The sequence below is a fragment of the Dipodomys ordii genome, unplaced genomic scaffold (assembly GCF_000151885.1).
Source record: "Dipodomys ordii isolate 6190 unplaced genomic scaffold, Dord_2.0 Scaffold267, whole genome shotgun sequence".
NCBI lineage: Eukaryota > Metazoa > Chordata > Mammalia > Rodentia > Heteromyidae > Dipodomys > Dipodomys ordii.
In genome coordinates this window covers 178,686-199,297 of record NW_012267483.1, presented here as the reverse complement: position 1 = coordinate 199,297, position 20,612 = coordinate 178,686, and the positions used below count along the sequence as shown (strand labels likewise).

The window sequence follows — 20,612 nt, the reverse complement described above, 5'->3', positions numbered from 1 at the left end:
GGTCTGTTCTTATGCCAATACCAAGTTGTTTTGATTACTATGGCTTTATAGTAGAGTTTGAAATTTGGTATTGATATTCCTCCAGCAGTGTTCTTTCCATTGAGGAGCGTTTTTGCTATTCTGGGTCTTTAATGTTCCATATGAATTTTTGCAATCCCTGTATTTTTGTGGTGTGATCACAACTACGAATTTCACAGTCAAATTAGATTCCACAAGCTGAAATAGCAAGCATTGAACCCAATGTTTTCATGTCTCTGTTTCTACAGCAATGATTGAGATTTTTCCTGGCACATCATTAAAACAGCTGCTAAGACATAAACTTCTTGATTAGAGATGAATGGAGATATTAATTTTGGAATTACATCATCCAGAGATAAGAGATTGGAAATTTCTATTGGTTCTGGTCCACAAATTTGTGACACTCAGTTAACGAACCCTTTAAAATGAATACTCCATTCTCCAATATGGAAATATGGAATGAGGAAAAATGAAAAGCAATAAGAGTAATATCATAATTTCTGCTATTAAAATAATATTCTTAGCTCAGTAAAGAATTGTCCTATGATTCTGACCAAAAGATAAATTTCTAAGGGGATGTAGATGGGAATCCCTTAATATATAATACAGGATAGAGGGAAGGCCATTTTTCAAAGACACTGTCTGGAATTAGAAATGTTGAATGCAAGGAAAACAACTACAAAGGGTATTAGTATATATCTGATGATATGCTAGATACCATGGCAGACATTTTATGCCAATTATCTCTTTTCATTCTCACAACCAGACTATATACCTATTCCCATAATATGCCCAATTTATTCAACTTCTATTAGAAAAATAATAAGTAGGAGAGTCAGGTTCTGAATGAAGATTGGGCTAGAGTACAATGTCTGAACTCTTTCCAAATATACTATTAGTTCCAGCACACACACACACACACACACACACACACACACACACACACACAAATAGATTTCTACCTGAAAGAACTAGTCCTTTGGTATTCAAGTACAATTATTTCCTGATATGCAAAGAGAAGTAAAGAAAGATCAATAGTCAATGTTGGCTCAAATACATTCAACTATATTCTAGGGTTATTCTCTAAATGAAAAATTTGAGAGTTGAGCCATAGTTACTACCCTAGCCTGTGGAACATTTATTAGCTGTCAGTGCTATTACTCTGGAAGCCTTCTGTTTTGTTTTGTTTTGTTCCAGAGCAATTGCCCCTCCTATGGTTTCCTGAAGAGTTGATTGATTGAAATTCCTATGAGACTGAGGGGCACAGGAAAGGATTTAAATTTATTTAAATCAGCAGTCAGATACATGAACAAAGGTAAATCCAGGTTACCTGCAAAGGTGCTTAGAGCACCTGGCTCTCTCTGCATGACAGAGGATCACATGATGAGACATTCTAAACTTTAACACAGCTAAGCCCTATGAATGCACCAAATAATCTCATTTCTACTAGTGTCATTGTCCACAATCAACATGGAAACTTTAGAATCTAGTTCTCTGTATTAAAACAGTTGGTGCTTATTAACTTGCCTGGCTTCAATGTAGCTGAATGAATAGTAAATGATGCCAAAACTCACAATCTTCAGAGGAAATATCTTTCCTTTCTATTAGAAGAGGCATCAACATGTCTGTGCTGGGAAAAACAGTGGGATAAACTGGAGTGATAGTACAGTGCTAATCCTTGCCACTGCTACAAATCAAAAACATCATTCCAATAATTTCAGAACTTGGCTTCCTCTATGAAATACCCTTAGCAGGAAGAGGCACCAGGAGCAGCAGCTGGGGCAGCTGAGCCTCACACTTCTGCTTCCCTAAGAGGTTTATGCTATGACTTGTATCACTGTGGGAGGGCAACTAGTACTTTGTTGACAGTAATAAGTGGCAACATCTTCAGGTTGCAGGCTGCTGATGGTGAGAGTGAACTCTGTCCCATACCCACTGCTACTGAACCTGGGTGGAACCCCAGGTTGCAAATTTGATACATAACTGATCAGGAGCTTAGGAGCTTCCCCTGGTTTCTGCTGGTACCAGTGTAAATTGTTATAATTATTCTCACTGGCATGGCAAGTGATTGTGACTCTGTCTCCTGGAGAAACAGACAGTGAAGGTGGAGACTGGGTCATCTGGATGTCACGTCTGGCTCCTGGTAGAGAAACACAAAACAAAATCACCATAGTATTAATCATAAATACAAGAAGACTTCCATGAAGTGCTAGGCAGCACTGATCTCACTGGTCTGAATAGATCTCCAGGCTGACCCTCCTTACCTTGGAGACAGAGCAGCAGGAACCCCAGGAGCTGAGCAGGAGCTGCCATGGCTATACTGTGTGTTGAATGAGGCTGACCCCTGCACAGGTTGAGACCAGCTATTAGAAATGCTCAGGCAGTGGGCTGTGCTCTTGGCACATGCAAATCAGCAGGGCCTTAGCACAGCTACAGTGATGGGCACAGGCACAGAACTGGATCATCACAGTAACTCTTCACAGATTCAATGACCCAACAAGTCCCAGTCAGACCTATCAAAAGAAAATCTGATCATAGCTAAAGCCATAAGCATAAGGCTGAGAATGAAGAACTTAGGATGGGGCTTCAACTTAGACACAATAGAAGATAGACAAGCTCATTCTGTAGTCCTACTTTGAATATACATAGATGCAATTCTGTTTGTTGGTGTATGTGATATTACATTTAGATATATTGAATTGGTATACTAAAATCAGGGTTGGTTATACAACTCCACAGAATCCTTCCTACTCCAAACCCTTTAGACTCATGAATTGCCAAACCCACCCCTGTGCTCCTGCTGCTGAAACAGAGACCTTCACCATTCTGAAGACACACAATGGCATGAATAGGTCTGGAGAAAGTGAAACAGGAGCCCAGGAGAAACACTGGATCTTACCCTCAAATATGAAGAAGCTTTGTGTCCAGTACTTACCATGGACAGCTCCTCTCCTAATGACTTTTATCACCCAGGGCAGCATACATGATTAGTGACTTCATGGACACAGGCCAAAACATTCCACAACCCACTGACAGCCTGAGCTCTGACTAGGGGTGATGGCTTTGTCGGGTAAACTCCATATGGTATAGCAGAGCAAATGCCAAGTGGTCCTAGTTCAGAGCAAAGCAGAAGAATTTTCCCTGCAGAGAAAATGTTTTTCTTACTAGTCCAGATATTGTGCTCTATAAGGAGATGCTCTATTGATCCTTTAAGATCTGTGGACAGACTTCCTGGTTTCTTAATTCTAATTCTGTGTTAATTGCCCTTGAAGGAGACAAGGTTAAGGAAAACAAGAGGCTGTTTCACAGTTAGACTATAGGAAGAGAAGTGAAAATTGGAAAATAGTAGTCATAAACTCTAAGAGGTTATTGAGACTTATCTGGACATTAACACAGTATGACTGAATTGCCAGGAAGGACTATGGTGAGTGACCTTAATAGGAATAACTTACAGAGCAATTGATGACTATCGATAACCCTAAGCACCCAAAAACACTAAAATCCCTTAACTGTGCCTACCAAGTTCTGAGCTCCTATTTTATTTGTATGTAACCCAATAATATAAACCTGGTCCTAGACTTCCATCTGGTGGTAAAATAGCATCAGGCTCAAATGACAAGATATGAGAAAAAACACCCTGCAAAAGGTATCCCTTAATGAGACTGTCTCTGCTTTTATCATGAAATCTTTCTTAGCTAGCTGCTCACCTACAGGAAGGAGGGCTTGCTCTGCTACAGTTTGACATGCAGAGCATCACTACGACAACAAGATAGAATTACTTGGGACAAGTTACAGAGGATGCATCTCTATATGCTAGCAGAAGAAACAATAGTGCAGCACCAACTCACACTTAGAAGTCTGAAGGCTGGGAAAGAGTGGGCTATTACAACATAATGATGGCAGAAAGTGCCACGCCTACTCCGGTGGAGTCTGCTTAGCATGGAACACCTGCTTTAAGACCTGAGAATGGGGCTTCACAGAAGCCTATCTCTGAGAATGGGACTTCACCAAAGTCTACCTCAGAGAATGGGGCTTCAAAGAAGCCTATCTCTGAGAATGGGACTTCACCGAAGTCTACGTCAGAGAATGGGGCTTCAAAGAGGCCTATCTCTGAGAATGGGACTTCATCGAAGTCTACCTCAGAGAATGGGGCTTCAAAGAGGCCTACCTCCTGGAAAGGCTGGCAAGCCCCTGGGAAAGATGTGTTTCTGTTCCTGTTTTTCTTTTCTTCACTGTATAGGAGTGCCTATTAATCTTTTACTGTTCCTGCTGCTTATTGTAATTACTCATGCTCAATGTTCCCTTACTCAAGGCTCTTTCTTAAAAGTGTTGATGATTCCAACATCTGATGAGTGTCGTGAGAATATGACTAACTCACCAGAGTTTAGTGCTACCCTGAAAGCCCCTCTTATGGAGGCTAGTAGACAAGTCATAAGTAAATATAAAAGTATTGGGGGTTTCATGACATGACTTCAGCAGAAGGAATTGTTTCTAAGAGATTTACAAGAAGCTGTAGGCATGGCTAGAGCAGAACGGGTGTATGGCTATTAGAGACTTCCCTTTAATCCTGAAACATTCTGTTAACATTTGCATGTGAATATCAGTTCATATATGTAAGCCTATTTCTAATTCCTCTGATATTTATTGATGTTCATGGGTCAATTGCAAATTAATTGTTTCTTTTTCAGAAGGTTCTTTGGTAGATGCAATTGCATTATTTTATTTATATAATCTCATATTTGTCTCTGTATTCTATCACTTTATATATATTTTATAAATACTAATATTATGTAATCATTCTCATAAAAATGCATCCTTTCTACTCGTTCATGTTTCATATAAAACCAGTAATCATTTCAATAATAATAAAGTGTAACAAACTCCTCTAAATCTAGTGGCTCATAACACAAATCATTTATGTTAGTGCAAAGACAAATTCACAATTGCACTGATGTGCCCAATAGAGCTTCATTTTGTTACAGGTCCCTGGTCTTGTCTCCTTTGTGTGGATTTGTTTGATCTGGAACAGAGACATAAGAGGAAATGACCACTTAGGATTATATACATACTGATGTGGTCAAACTATTGTAACAAATTTATGTCCAAATATCCCCTGAACAGGGGATTTATTCCATTATACTTTCAAAGGACTGGATCATATAACTGAGAAATAATCATGAATTTGCAGTTTGGCATCCAAGAACAAAAATTAATTTTTGTTAATTAGACAAAGATGTAGTTGTGTTGCTACCATTTTTTTCTTAAAAGGTCTTCGTTGAGGTCAAAATCTCCTAAAGTTTAGATTTCAAAACATCCCATGGAAACCTGTGAACTTGTTGAAATGCAGAGCATCAGTCCTTGAAGAAAGGTGAATCAGTTATTTTGCATTTGTATCCAGTGCTCAGAGATGATAAGAATATTTCTGGTTTCAGGAAAAGAATGAGTAGAAATGCTTAATTATATATATATATATATATATATATATATATACATACGTAAACAAATATTCCTCCGTTATATTCCATATGTGTGTTTGCCTGTGCATGTGCTTTTCTAGAAAGGTATTCCAGTGTTAAATTGACAACAAATATTTAATATAATTTCTCCTTTTGTAATTACCATTATTGCAATGAATTTCTGTTGATATGATAATAGACTCAATAATAATATCTGGAAATAACTCCACATGAGCTCCAGTCAAAACTGTTAGATAGGAAGTAATAATAACAGCTGACTTGTCAATCATACAACAATAGCAGTGTGCAGAGTCCCAGTGAAACTTTATTTTTCTTTTCTGATGAGTCACAGACTTGTGAGGAGACAATGAGGAGCCCAGGTGAGAATTAGAAATCTGATGGGAACTTCTGATAAAATGCCTGAGCAGAGAGGAGAACTGAGATTCAATTCTGACATTTCTGGCTGGTCTTCCACAAAATGCTACAATTGTGGGTAAATATGGCATTAATTGTTCCTGTCAAGATGTTTCCATAAGTAACTTAAAGCTATTCCATAAGTTCATATACATTCCAGACCTACACTTCTTCTATGAATGATACCTTGATGAAATCAGAGCATTTCCAACTTCATGCCACTTTTTCCCAGATGGATTGGAGAGCATCATGGCGAAACAATTGATACCATCTGAAGCAGATGCACACTGGACACTGGTGGAGACTTGAGAATTCCCCAAGTCCTAGCCTCTGGGATTTCATAGTTCCAGGTGTCTAAGGTGATAGAAGTGGATACAAAGCAAATAAGATTAATGATGCCCTCTTGACATGGTTTTTTTAATATAAAAACACAGAGGTTGACCAGGTAAGATTGTGAATATAGCACTCATTGAAAAAGGGTTCAGTCTCAGACTTCTGGGACCTAAGAACCATATTACAGGGTTTCACCACACACCATTCTCTTAAGTAGAGCCAGAGCCCCAGGACATAGAAGGCAGACATTATTGTGCTTTGTGCAATTTTGTATATGCCCTAGGTTGATCCAGCCAAGAGACACTGATCAAACTCTGGTGATGGCTTGATGGTCAGGCAGGGTTTGATGAACACACAGAGCAGAAGCTAGAAAAGGCACAACTGTTCTTCTAGGTTCTGAACAGAACGCATAGCAAAAGATGTAGGCTACCATGTTCTGAAAGGAATTATTATAAATTCCATCACAGAGAGAATAATCATCACAGCAGACATTTGATTTTTAGATTATTGGTTGGCTATAATATTACTGAAGAGGGAATTGCATTTTTCAATAAATACCTAATGGTTTTTCTGCTCTTTATACTCAGGTAATTATTTTCCTGGTTGTTATAGATGGCATTTTGTTGTGTAGTCATATACTCTTCATCTCTACTCAGAGTGACTCATATTGACCTCAATATCTTCCTCCTAGACAGACTCACACAATCTGCTGGGCTGCTCCCCAGACCAGCCAGCCATGAGGAGAGCTCACCCATCCAGATGGGAGGTTTTTGTTCAAGGCTGTATCACTGTGGGAGGAAGATGTGTAGCTTGCATGCAGTAATAAACTCCAACATCCTCAGCTTCCACCCTGCTGATTGTCAGTGTGAAATCTGTGCCTGACCCACTGCCACTGAATCTGTCTGGGACCCCAGAGTCTTGTTTGGAAACCCAATAGATCAGGCAATGTGTAGACTGGCCTGGCTTCTGTAGGAACCAATACAAATAGGTGTTTCGATCGCTATGCAGAAGGCTCTGACTAGACCTGCAGGAGATGGAGGCTGGCTCTCCCAGGGTGACAAGCAGGGAAACTGGAGTCTGGGTCATCACAACATCTCCACTTGATCCTGAAATTAGAATAAGGCAGAATGTAAGATTATATATAAATATAGAGAGCCATGCATACATTACTTTTACTTCACTCAAGCACAGGTCCTTGCCTTTCTGGACTGTTCCTCACTCTCTCAGACCTAAACCTCATTGCCCTACTATGAACATCTAACACATGGATAAATTACCACTGATAATTCTTGCCACACACTCTCACTCCCTTTACTCTTACCAGGGATCCAGAGCATTAACAGCCACAGTGCTGAGAGACAGACTTCATTTTTAGGAGTGAAATCAGGAATCTTGACAAGTCAAGGCAAGTTCAGAACTGAGCCTTTATTTCAGACTTAGAAATTAAAGTCCTCCTTAGGGAGCAATATGCAAATATCCAGGTGGATGTAACAGTGTAAGAAAAGAAAAAGGAAGGGTGTCTAGTGGCCATGCTTTTTTTCTCTTCAGAGATGTTTCTCTGTAAGATTTTAGCCCCTTATTTATTGAGAAGTTGTTGCTTTGAGGATTTGTTGTTGGGAGATTTAATTTTTTGAGTTCTAAATATATTTTAGATATGAGACCCTTCTTTGTTGTATGGCTAGTGAAGTTCTTTTCCCAATCTGTGGGCTTTCTATTGATCTTCCTATCTATGTCCGTTGCCATGCAGAAGTTCTGCAATTTCATGCAATCCCATTTGTACAAACTTTCTTTGATTTGGTGTGTTTCTGGGTCTCTATTAAGAAAATTTTGGCCGCTGCCAAGGAGACCTAGGGTTTCTCCTATTCCATCCTGTAATGTTTTCAGGGTATCTGACTCCAAGGTCTTTGATCCATTTGGACTTGATTCTGGTGCAAGATCTAGCTTTAGTCTTATACAAGTGATGAACAAATTTTGCCAGCACCATTACTGAAGAGACTGTCTTTCTTCCATTCTATTTTTCATCGAAGATTAGATGGCTATTCATCTGTGAGTTCAATTCTATGTTTTCATGAAGAAATGCTCAACCTCTCTAGCCATAAAAGAAATTCAAATCAAAACAACACTGAGATACCACCTCACCCCAGTTAGAATGGCTATAATCAAGAACTCTAATAACAACAGATGCTGGAAGGGATATGGACAGAAGGGAACCCCATGCTGCATTCTTGGTGGGAGTGTAAACTTGTTCAATCACTTTGGAAAGTAGTATGGAGGTTCTTCAAAAGACTCCACATAGAGCTCCCCTATGACCCAGCAATCCCACTATAGGACATTTATCTGAATTATCACAAACAACACTATACTAAAGCTACCAGCACAACTATGTTTATTGCAGCATTGTTTACCATAGCTAAGATATGGAACCAACCCAGATGTCCCTCAATAAACAATGGAATTTTATGCCTCCATCAGAAAGAACGACATTGTCCCATTTTTTAGGAAATGGAAAGATTTGAAAAAAAATTATATTAGGTGAAGTAAGCCAGGCCCATAGGTTCCAAGGTTTCCCTTACTTGCAATAATTAGTATATGTCTGAGACAAGCAGAAAAGGTCAGATAAACAAAATGAATCCTAAGATAAGGACTGAAGTGGTTATTCTTTCTTGCTATTTTTTCTAACATATTTATAAGGTGATGTTTTTGTTGCTTTGTATGTCCCTTCTCTGTGGTATAACCCCAGTTTTCACTGTATTTGATGTTGGTATAATTTGGGGAGGGGAAGGGAAAAACAAATTGTTTAAATAGGGATACAGATGGACGATTGCAACAATGAAATGTGTAAGATGCTATGTCAAAAAACAAATTTACAACTTTGTGGGGAGGCAGCACAGGGCGGGAGGCGGGGATGGGAGGGCAGGGATGGTAAGAGGAAACAAAGGAGGAGGCAACATGCTTGATAGGAAATGTGCTCATTACCTTGCTCATGTCATTGTAACCCCTCTGTATGATATTTTCACAATTAAAAAAATAAAAATAAATATGTATATATACATATATAAAATAAAGAAAAAGGAAGGGTAAAATCTGCTCTTCTGAGAAAAGTGTCATCCATAGTGTCTGTGTTTAATGATAATCAATGAAAATCCATGATGCCTGTGCTTCTAGCCAGAGGGACCCCACTGTGAAAGTGAGGAACTGCAGGTTCCAGAAGGTGAACATGTTTCCACCACCATAATATAATTAGGTTTATGTCCCAGCCTGTCTCGTCTGACTTCCTTCAACTAGTATAACGACATAGTGCCCACCATCAGCAGCTCTGATCCTCAGGAATTTGACCAATATGAGCACAGAGTTGAGGGATAAGAAAAGGCATCTCACACCATACTTACCAAGTTATCTGTTTAGGGATATTAGCTACTAGTGTTAGAAACCCTGTTCCCAAAGAACTTCCTATTAAGACTTAGAGTAAAGAATTGTCAAGGATAAGACACTTTTACAGATAGTGACTTAATGGAAAAGAAAATGGAAGAAATGTATATAACTAAAAATGAATGACAGGGGCTGGGAAGGTGGCTCAGTGGTAGAGCACTTGCCTTGCATGCATGAGGCCCTGGGTTCAATTCTTCAGCACCACATAAGCAGAAAAAGTAAAAAGCCAGAAGTGGTGCTGTGGCTCAAGTGGTAGAGTGCTAGCCTTGAGCTGAAGAGCTGAGGGACAACGCCCAGGCCCAGAGTTCAGGCCCCACAACCGGACCCCCCCAAAAAAATGAATGACAAATTGAGGTGAAACCTCTTTGTGTAACTTCTTAAGCATAATCACAAATATATAGTTTATAATTAATTACCTTAAATCATCACTTGAGCGCCAGTCTCAATCTAATTTAACCAATCTTTGGGTATTTCTCTCATAGTTTGCATGGTCTTCTTGTCTCCAAAGATGCTGGCCCTGCCCTGAGGGAGAACATCAGCTAGGAAGATGGAGCACCTGTAGAAGGAGGCTTGTGCTGATTCCCTAGTGGACCCCAATAAGCCATTGGAAAAGGTGTCTTGTGGGAAGGAATTAGGTCATTGGAGGTCCTGTATTCTGGACGGTTAAAGCTACTTTCATGGAGTGAGTCACTTGAAATAATAGTTGTTCCTTATAAAATGAAGACACTCATGTGCTTGGCCACTTAAACTTGCAGCTAGTTCTCTTCTTAAAAATACATTATATTTTGTCATGCATGTGATAGCCATTACCTAATGAGGGCACTGGTAAGAATATTTCATCTAGGACTTTTGCATCTAAACCCGTGAAATAAACAAAATTCCTTATTCAGTGCTTAGGGCAGATACTTTACTATAGAAAAGGAATGAAACAAGAATTGTGTGTGTGTGTGTGTGTGTGAGAGAGAGAGAGAGAGAGAGAAGGAGAGAGAGAGAGAGAGAGAGAAAGAGATGGTTTAAATAGAAATGATCTAAAATAGGATGAGGAGTTAAATGTATCTCCCTACCTGTGATACTCATATCCTCCTTAACACCACTTCCTATGTGGTAAAGAGATCACTTGTTAACTTGCTGAAGTGAAGATTTACACTTACAAATCTGAGATTGTTTTGTGGCTTTGTATTTATAACATGCTCTCAATGATGCTAATGATAATTCTAAATTCTGGACCAATTCTGAATAAAAAAGAAAATAATATTGCATCCATGTTTAGTTGTATTTACTTCCTTTGTGTCAAGAAGCAGTTTAGGTAAACAATGTTGCAATGAAACCATTTGACCTTGTTTGTGGTCTAGGAGATAAATGCCCAGGAGTGGAATTGCTGGGTTGTAGAATAGCTGTATGCTATGTCTTTTGGGGAACCTCCACACTGCTTTCCAGAGTAGCTGAACAAGTTTACATTCCCACCAACAGTGTAGTAGTGTTCCCTTTGGCTGCATTTCTGCCAGCAGCTATTATTGTTCATTTTCTTGGCCATGGCCATTCTAACTGGGTTGAGATAGAATCTCAGTGTTGTTTTGATTTGCATTCCTTTTATAGCCAGAGATGTTGAACATTTCTTCATTTTTCTATTGGTCATTCTTATTTCTTATATGGAGGTATCTCTTTTACTCTTTTTTAAAATAAGTTTTTTTATTGTGGAAATACTGTACAGAGGAGTTACAGTTACATGAGCAAGGTAATGAGTACATGTCTTATCAAGCATTGTTGCCATATCCTTTGTTTTTCCCCTACCATCCCTTCCCTCTCACCCCCTCAATTAGACTCCCCCCACACCCCACCTAATTTGTAAAGTTTGTTTTTCAACAAACATCTTGTACATCTCATTGTTGATGGGTCCACCTGTATCCCTATTTAAACAATTTTTTTCCCTTCCCATCCCCAAATTATGCCAACATCAAATACAGTGAAAACGGGTTATACTGCGGGGGAGGGACATACAAAGCAACAAAAAGTCACATGGCTGGGCGCAGATGGCTCAGCTCAAGCCTGTAATCCTATCTTCTCAGGAAGCTGAGATCTGAGGATCGTGGTTCAAAGCCCGCCAGGGCAGGAAATTTCCTGAGACTCTTATCTCCAATAAATCACTAGAAAACTGGAAGTGGCACTGTGGCTCAAGTGGTAGAGTTCAAGAACCATGACCAAACAAAAAAAAATCACATGGTACCTAATGAATAATTTAGAAACAATAGCCAGAAAGGAAAAAAAACAACAAAACAAAACAAAACAACAAAACACTTGTGTCCCTATCATGGGGTTCATTTCACTTAACATCAACTTACCTGACCTTTTCTGCTTGACTCAGACATATACTAGTTATTGCAAATAAGGGAAAGCATGGGACCTATATTACTTTGGGCCTTGCTTACTTCACTTAATACAATTTTTCCAAGTCTTTTCATTGCCTAAAAAATGGGACAATATCACTCTTCCTGATGGAGGCATAGAATTCCATTGTATATATATATGACATTTTCTAGACCATTTATTAGTTGGATTATTGGGGTTTTTGCAGGCTTATTTTTAAAAGGTTTAAGTTTTTGAGTGCTAAATATATTTTGAATATTAGGCCTTTGACTGATGCATTGTTAACAAAAATCTTCTCCCATTCTGTGGGCTTTCTAGTTAACTTGCTAGCTATGTCCATGTAGAAACTCTGCCATGTAGAAACTCTTCAGTTTGAAGTAATCCCATTTATCCAATCTTTCTTTGAGTTGAGTCTGGATCTTTACTTAAGAATTTTAGAGCTATGCCTAAGAGCCTTAGTGTTTTTCTACTCCTTCTTGTCATATTTTCATGGTATCTTATCTTACTCTGAGATATGGAATCCACCCAAATACCTATCAAGGGACAAATGAATCAATAAAATGTGACATATACACCCAATGGAATTCTAGGCTTCTATCAGAAAGAATGATATTGCATCATTCATAAGGATATGGAAAGACTTGGAAAAAATTTTGAGCAACTATAATTATGGTTTATTTGTGTTATTTTTTGCTTTTTATTTTTTTATCTCCTTTCTGGCTGTTTTTGTTTTCTGTACCCTTATTTTGTATATAAATTTCATTTGTATTATTTTGGAAAGAGTAAGGGGTTGCATAGAAATGATGGGACAAATGGTCAACAAATATAGCAGTAATACTCACTAGACACTGTTGAAAATGAACTACACAACTTTTGGGGCAAGGATCAGGAGGAAGAAATGGGAGAAAATGGGGGAAGTAAAAAATAATAAAAGAGTAGCTTATTTTGAGAAGATCAAGCAAAAAAAATGTTAGATCCAAACCTTCCAAAATGGAGGTACAAAATCTTTATTATTTTGTCTTTATATTTTTTAAGTTAATAACAAATTCATGATTCCATTCAACTTCTAAAAGTAGTCTGACAGTGACAGTGATAAATAATAATTAATGTGATATTCAGCATGAAAAACAGATTTATTTTCTGATAGATTGCAATGTTGGATGTATCATTGAGAAATGAGTAGAAGTAAGTTGTTATAAAGATCTAATTTCCTGAAGAAAAATAGTTGACTACACAAAAGTAATTAATGTTTAAGTGGATGAACTAACTTGTTAATGAACTCCTTTAGATCATTGCACAATGTATGCAAATACAAAAACATTATATTGTACTTCAAATTAGATTAGGTACTGTGGCAGCGAGTAATTGTTTTAAAATTTTTAATGACTTTATCACACAAAATTATTTTTTCAAAAATCTTTTTCACAGGTTATATTGTATTAGCCTTGCATCTTCTATACACACTTCTGTAATTCAGGTAGGGGAAGGGAAGAAACATAATGCTTAAATAGGGATACAGATTCGCCCATTGTATCAGTGAAATATACAAGACACTATGTTGAAAACAAAATTTACAACTTTGGGGAGAGTCGTGGGGTGGGTGGGGTAGTTGTGGAAGTGGGAAGGAAGGGATGGTAGAGGAAAACAAAGGAGGAGGTAACAATGCTTGATAGGAAATGTACCTTTCTGTATGGTATTTTTACAATGAAAAACACAAAATATCTGCTTTGATCTACATAAAACTGTTTCCATTTTATTGGGTGACTGCACATTATTAACACAAGCTGAGCTACACATGAGTACAGTTGTGTATTCCTTGTAAGTCATAACAGGTATAGTCTGGTGTGTGATGCTTGACATGAGCATAAAGACAGAGAGTTAGGGTGTGAAGATGTCTCCATGACCTTTCACCCAATACTTTCCCATGATATTAAAAGAGCATCTGAGAAGCTCTGTCAGCAGGTGGAGGCACCAGGAAGAGCAGTTGGTGCAGCCCAGCCTCACTTCTGCTTCTCTGTGAAGTTTGTTATGACTTGTATTACTGTTGAAGGGGAACTACAACTCTGTTGACAGTAATAAAAACTGAAAATAAAAAATAAAAAAGTAGCAACATCTTCAGGCGGCCGGCTGCTGATGCTGAGAGTGAACTGTGTCCCATATCCATGTCACAGAACCTTGATGGTAACCCAGATTGCATACCAGTTACATAAAGGATCAGGACCTTTTCAGATTTCCCTTGTTTCTTCTGGTGCCAAAGTAAGCTATTGCTAAGGCCCTTACTGGCCCTGCAAGTGATGGTAACTATGTCTTCCAGAAATGCAGACAGGGATGTTACTTGTCAACCTGATGTCACATCTGGCACCTGACAATGGATATAAGGAAAACAATATCTGTTTAGTTAATTCTACTATCCAAATATTTCAATGAAGAGCCAAGCAGCTCTGTGAACACAGGATGAGAAATCTTCAGTATTATCATCCTTCCTTACCTGGGAGCCAGAGCATCAAGAGGAAGGGCCCTCATGTCTGTGCTGTGTGCTGACTAAAACCTCCTGCTTAGGTTGTGAGCAGCATATGAAGAAGTGGACTGTGCTATGGACACATGCAAATCAGCAGGGCTGGGCAGGGCTCGGTGTAGTTTCAGGTTTGGCATATCTCAGTGACAAAGAACAGACCTAAAGACCCCAGATTTCCACTTTGTTTCTAGAACATGCGTTTGCCTCTGGTGAGGAAAAAATAGATGTGTCTCCTGTGAGAAGAATGATAATCTAATAAACATCACCTAAAATTTTCTAGTTTTTTTCTTAATATAAGTCACTCCAAGACAAATATTTCCAAGGCAAGTTAATTTTATAATTCCTCTGCATTTGGTATCAGTGGATTTTATGACACACAATTCCTAGAATATGATTACTAAGGATCATTATTACCCAGAAACAAGTGTTATAAAAGCAATAAAGTATGTGGAGATAGAAAGATAGTCAAGAAAATGCATACATAGATAAAGAATAATATTCAAATTCTTAATTAAAGATAATACTTCAAAAGTGTATGTTATCTAGTATATGTATGAGTCAAGCAGAAAAGGTCAGATAATGTGATGTTAGGAAAATGAACCCTTAGATATGTTTTTAAATGTTTTTTTCTTTCATGCATTTGTTTCTAACGCATTTATAAGATTATGTCTTTATTGTTTGTATATCGCTCCCTCACCGTATAACCCCTGCTTTCACTATATTTGATGTCGGTATAATTTGTGGAAGAGATGGGGAAAAACAAATCGTTTAAGGATACTGGTGGACCCGTTGCAACAATGAGAAGTACAAGTTGTCATGTCGAAAACGAACTTTACAACTTTGGTGGGGAGGGGAGAATTAGGTGGGAAGGGCAGTGGGAGACTGGGAAGGGATGTGAAGGGTAAACAAAGGAGGAGGCTGAAATGTTTGATAAGAAATGTGCTCATGCCAGGCACTGGTGGCTCACGCCTGTAATCCTAGCTACTCAGTAGGCTGAGATCAGAGGATGGTGGTTCAAAGCCAGCCGGGGCAGGAGAGACCTTGAGACTTCTATCTCCAATAAACCACCAGAAAACTGGAAGTGGCGCTGTAGCTCAAGTGGTAGAGCACTCGCCTTGAGCTGAAGAGCTGAGGGACAGTGCCCAAGCCCAGACTTCAAGCCCCACTACCGACCAAAAAAAAAAAAAGAAAGAAATGTATTCATTATCTTGCCCCTGTAATTGTAACACCTCTGTACAGTATGTTCACAAAAAATAAAAATAAATTTTAAAAAAAGAAATAACATCAACTGTCACTCTAGGGAGGAATGATGTACTCATTTTCATTCTCACTCTTCATGGCAGATGGTCAAAATTGAAACACCAATGTGCTATGCTGAAATGCAAACGTTTAAACCCCTTTTTGAAAAACTCTCATGTTATAAAATCAAAACGTATCAAATAAAGGCCAAGTGAACTTTAAAAAATAAAAAAAAAAGTATATGTGAATTTGTATTGTCAAAGCTCATAGAATTCACAAACTTTATAAACCATGATAATGACAATTTGCCTTGTAAAGGTTGTAATGTTTGTGACTTTAACTAAGTATCACTATTCCACAATATGTTGGGAGACAAAAGGAAGTCTCTCAGCATGATAGGCTTGACTATCTCACTGGAACATCTTGAGGCTGTTTACAGAATCCAGTGTTTTCATCCTGCCCCAAACAAACACCGTGTAGCTGCTAAAGACCACCTCTTCACACTGCCCTAAGCAAACATCCTGCAACTGCTATGGCCAATGAAAAAGCTTCCTTATTCTAAGCATATAAATACCCCTGTGTGAAAAATAAAAATTTGCAGCTTGATCAGAATCCTTGTCTTGCTGCCATTCTTCGTGTCTCTTGTCCCTTCATTCCTTCTTGCTTAGGTTCATTGCCCTCATTGAAGTCCTGATGGTCGGGACAACTGGAGCCCAACGTGGGGCACAAGCCTCTGACTAAGGAAGGAATGCCGTCCTCTGGGAAAACTTGGCCAAGTACAGTCCGAGATCACCTCGACAGACCCCTCATTTGCAATATCTAGTATATGTATGAGTCAAGCAGAAAAGGTCAGATAATGTGATGTTAGGAAAATGAACCCTTAGATATGTATTTTAATGTTTTTTCTTTCATGCATTTGTTTCTAACACATTTATAAGATCATTTTTTGTTGCTTTGTATGTCCCTCCCCCACAGTATAACCCCTGCTTTCACTATATTTGATGTCGGTATAATTTGTGGAGGAGATGGGGAAAAACAAGTCGTTTTAGGATACAGGTTGACCTGTTGCAACAATGAGGAGTAACAGTTGTCATGTGGAAAACAAACTTTACAACTTTGGTGGGGTGGGGTTGGGGGTGGGGGTAGGATTGGGTGGGGGGTAGGCTGGGAAGGGATGTGAAGGGTAAACAAAGGTGGAGGCTGCAATGCTTGATAAGAAATGTACTCGTTATCTTGCCCATGTAATTGTAACACCTCTGTACAGTATGTTCACAAAAATAAAAAGAAAAAAAAAAGAAAAGGCAAAATTGGGTTTGCAGTTTCTGAACAGAAAGCATGGCAAAAGTTGTAGGCTCGCCTGTGCTGAAATGAAGTATTACAAGTTTCATCACAGACAGAATAATAATCACAGCAGACATTTGATTTTTGGATTTCTGGTTGGCTATAATATTACTAAAGAAAAATTGCATTTTTCAATAAATACCTAATAGTTTATCTGGTCTTTATATTCAGGCAATTATTCTCCTAGTTGCTATAGATTGCATTTTGTTATATTGTCATAAACTCTTCACCTCTATTTAGACTGACTCCAATATTGACTTCAATATTTCCTCTTAGGCAGACTCACACAGTATGCTGGGCTGCTCCCCAGACCAGCCAGCCATGAGGACAGCTCACCCATCCAGATGGGAGGTTTTTGTTCAAGGCTGTATCACTGTGGGAGGAAGATGTGTAGCTTGCATGCAGTAATAAACTCCAAGATCCTCAGCCTCCACCCTGCTAATTGTCAGTGTGAAATCTGTGCCTGACCCACTGCCACTGAATCTGTCTGGAACCCCAGATTCTCGTTTGGAAACCAAATAGATCAGGAGATGTGGAGACTGGCCTGGCTTCTGCAAGTACCAGCTCAAATAGGTGTTTCCATTGCTATGCTGAAGGCTCTGACTAGACCTGCAGGAGATGGAGGCTGGCTCTCCCAGGGTGACAGGCAAGGACCTTGGAGTCTGGGTCATCACAACATCTCCACTGGATCCTGAAATTAGAATGAGGCAGAGAGCAAGATTATATATAAACATAGGGAGCCATGCATGCATTACTTTTATTTTTATATATGTTTCCTCTTACTCATATTCATGATTTGATTTTTAATTTAAAATGCTAAGTATTAAAAGTGATATTCTTGCAGCAGAAAATTGTCTCTAGGAGTCAAGTGCAGTATTCCCACGTAGCACAGTCTTCACTCAAGCACAGGTTCTAGCTTTCTGGACTATTCCTCACTCTCTCAGACCTAAACCTCATTGCCCTACAATGAACATCTAACACATGGATAAATTACCACTGGTCCATGAGAGCTCACCCTCCCACCCTCTCTGATTCTTCACCTCCCTTTGCCCTTACCAGGGATCCAGAGCATTAACAGCCACAGGAGCTGAGACAAGGACTTTATTTTTAGGAGTGAAATGAGGAGTCTAGACAGGTCAAGGCAAGATCATAGCTGAGCCTTTATTTCAGACTTAAAAAGGAAGGTCCTCTTTAGGGAGCAATATGCAAATAGCCAGATGGGTGCAACAGTGTAAGAAAAGAAAAAGGAACAGGGTCTATGGGCCATCCTTTCCTCTTCAGAGAACGTTCTCTTTAAGTCATTAGCCCACCTATTTCTTGGGCAGTTGTTTCTTTGAGAATTTATTGTTGGGGGATTCAATTTTTCAAGTTCTAAGTATATTTTAGATATGAGACCCTAATCCATTGCATGGCTAGTGAAGATCTCCCCATCTGTGGGCTTTCTATTGATCTTGCTAGCTATGTCCTTTACCATGGGGAAGCTTTTCAATTTCGTGCAGTCCTATTTGTCCAAACTTTCTTTGTTTTGTTGTGTTTCTGGGTCTCTTTTAAGAAAATTTCCGCATGTATCCAGGAGACCTAGGGTTTCTCTGATTCCATCCTGTAATGTTTTCAGAGTGTCTGCTTTGACTTCGACATCTTTGATCCATTTGGAGTTGCTTTGGTGCAGGGTGATATATAAGGATCTAGCTTTAGTTTTCTACAAGTGATTAACAAATTTTCCTAGCACCATGTACTGTAGAGGCAAAAACTCTAATAACAACAGATGCTGGAGGGGATGTGGACAGAAGGGAACCTTAATGCACTGTTGGTGGGAGTGTAAACTTGTTCAACACTTTCGAAAGCAGTATGGAGGTTTCTCAAAAGACTCCACATAGAGCTCCCCTATGACGCAGCAACCCCAGTTTTGAGCATTTACTCAAATGATCACAAACAAGATCATACTAAAGCTACCAGGACAACTATGTTTATTGCAGCATTATTTACCATAGCTAAGATATGGAACCAACCCAGATGCCCCTCAAAAGATGAATGGATCAAGAAAATGTGGTTATATACACAACAGAATTCTATGCCTCCATCAGAAAGAATGACATTGCCCCATTTATTAGGAAATGGAAAGACTTGGAAACAATTTTATTAAGTGAAGTAAGCCAGGGCCAATGAAACATAGGTCCCATGGTTTCCCTCATTTGCAATAACTAGTCTATATCTGAGACAAGGAGAAACGGTCAGATAAGTTGATGTTAGTTGAAATGAACCCCAAGATAGGATTCAAATGTTTTTTTTTTCCTTCTTGTGATTGTTTCTAACATACTTATAAGATGATTTCTTTGTTGCTTTGTATGTCCCTCCCCCATGGCATAACCCCTGTTTTCACTGTATTTGAGGTTGATATAATTTGTGGAGGGGAAGGGAAAATATCAAATTATTTAAATACGGATACAGGTGGGCCCATTGCAAAAATGAAATATATAAGACATTACTGTGAAAAAGGAACTTTACAACTTTGGCCAGTGGGGGTGGGGTGGGGTTGGGGAACTTAGGGAAACCAGGAAACAGGGAGCAGTGTGGGTAGATGGGAAGAGACCAGAAGGTGAAACAAAGAGGAGACAACAATGCTTGATAAGAAATGCGCTCATTACCTTGCCTGTGTGATTGTAACCCCTCTGTACGATATTTTCACAAAAAAGCCTCAGTGGATGTATACATATGATCTATTAAAATTATGGTTTATTTCTTTTGTTTTTTGCTTTTTTTTTAATCTCCTCTCTGGCTGTTTTTGTTTTCTGTACCCTTTGTCTTGTATATAAATTTTGTTTTGTTTTATTTTGAAGAGAGTAAGGTATGACATAGGAATGGTGGGACAAATGGTCAACAAATGCAGCAGTAGTACTCACTAGACACTGTTGAAAATGAACTACACAATTTTTGGGGCAAGGATCAGGAGGAAGAAAAGGGAGAAAATGGGGGAAGGGGAACACTGTTCAAAAATTAATGTACTTATTACCTGTCTTATATAACTGTAATCACTTTGTACATCACCTATACAATAACAATAAGAAGTGAAAAATAATAAGAGAGTAGTTTATTTTGAGAAGATCAAGCAAATCCAAACTTTCCAAAATGGAGGTACAAAATCTTTATTTTGTCTCTATGTTTTTTTAAGTTAATAACAAATTCATGATTCCATTTGACTTCCAAAAGTGGTCTGACAGTGGCATTGAGAAATAATAATAATTAATGTGATATTCAGCATGAAAAAGATTAATTTTCTGATAGCTAGATTGCAATGTTGGATATATTGTTGAGAGATGAGTAGAAATAAGTTGTTATAAAGATCTAATTTCCTGAAGAAAAAAAGTTCACAATACAAAAATAATAAATATTTAAGATGGTGAACTAACTTGTTAATTAACTCCTTTAGATCATTGCACAATGTGTGCAAATACAAAAATTATCTTGTACTTCAAATTAGATTATACTGTGGTAATCAGTAATTG

At 38.5% G+C, this 20,612-nt stretch overlaps 3 gene segments (V, D, J or C); all 3 read right to left on the bottom strand.

The window, feature by feature from the left end:
• Positions 1-20,612, bottom strand: part of LOC106001106 — a 200,941-nt gene that overhangs the window by 133,880 nt on the left and 46,449 nt on the right.
• Positions 1,611-3,092, bottom strand: LOC106001111. The segment is given in 3 exon segments: positions 1,611-2,158; positions 2,283-2,531; positions 2,954-3,092. Coding segments are annotated over 2 exon segments (372 nt in total).
• Positions 6,984-14,562, bottom strand: LOC106001114. The segment is given in 2 exon segments: positions 6,984-7,327; positions 14,503-14,562. Coding segments are annotated over 2 exon segments (348 nt in total).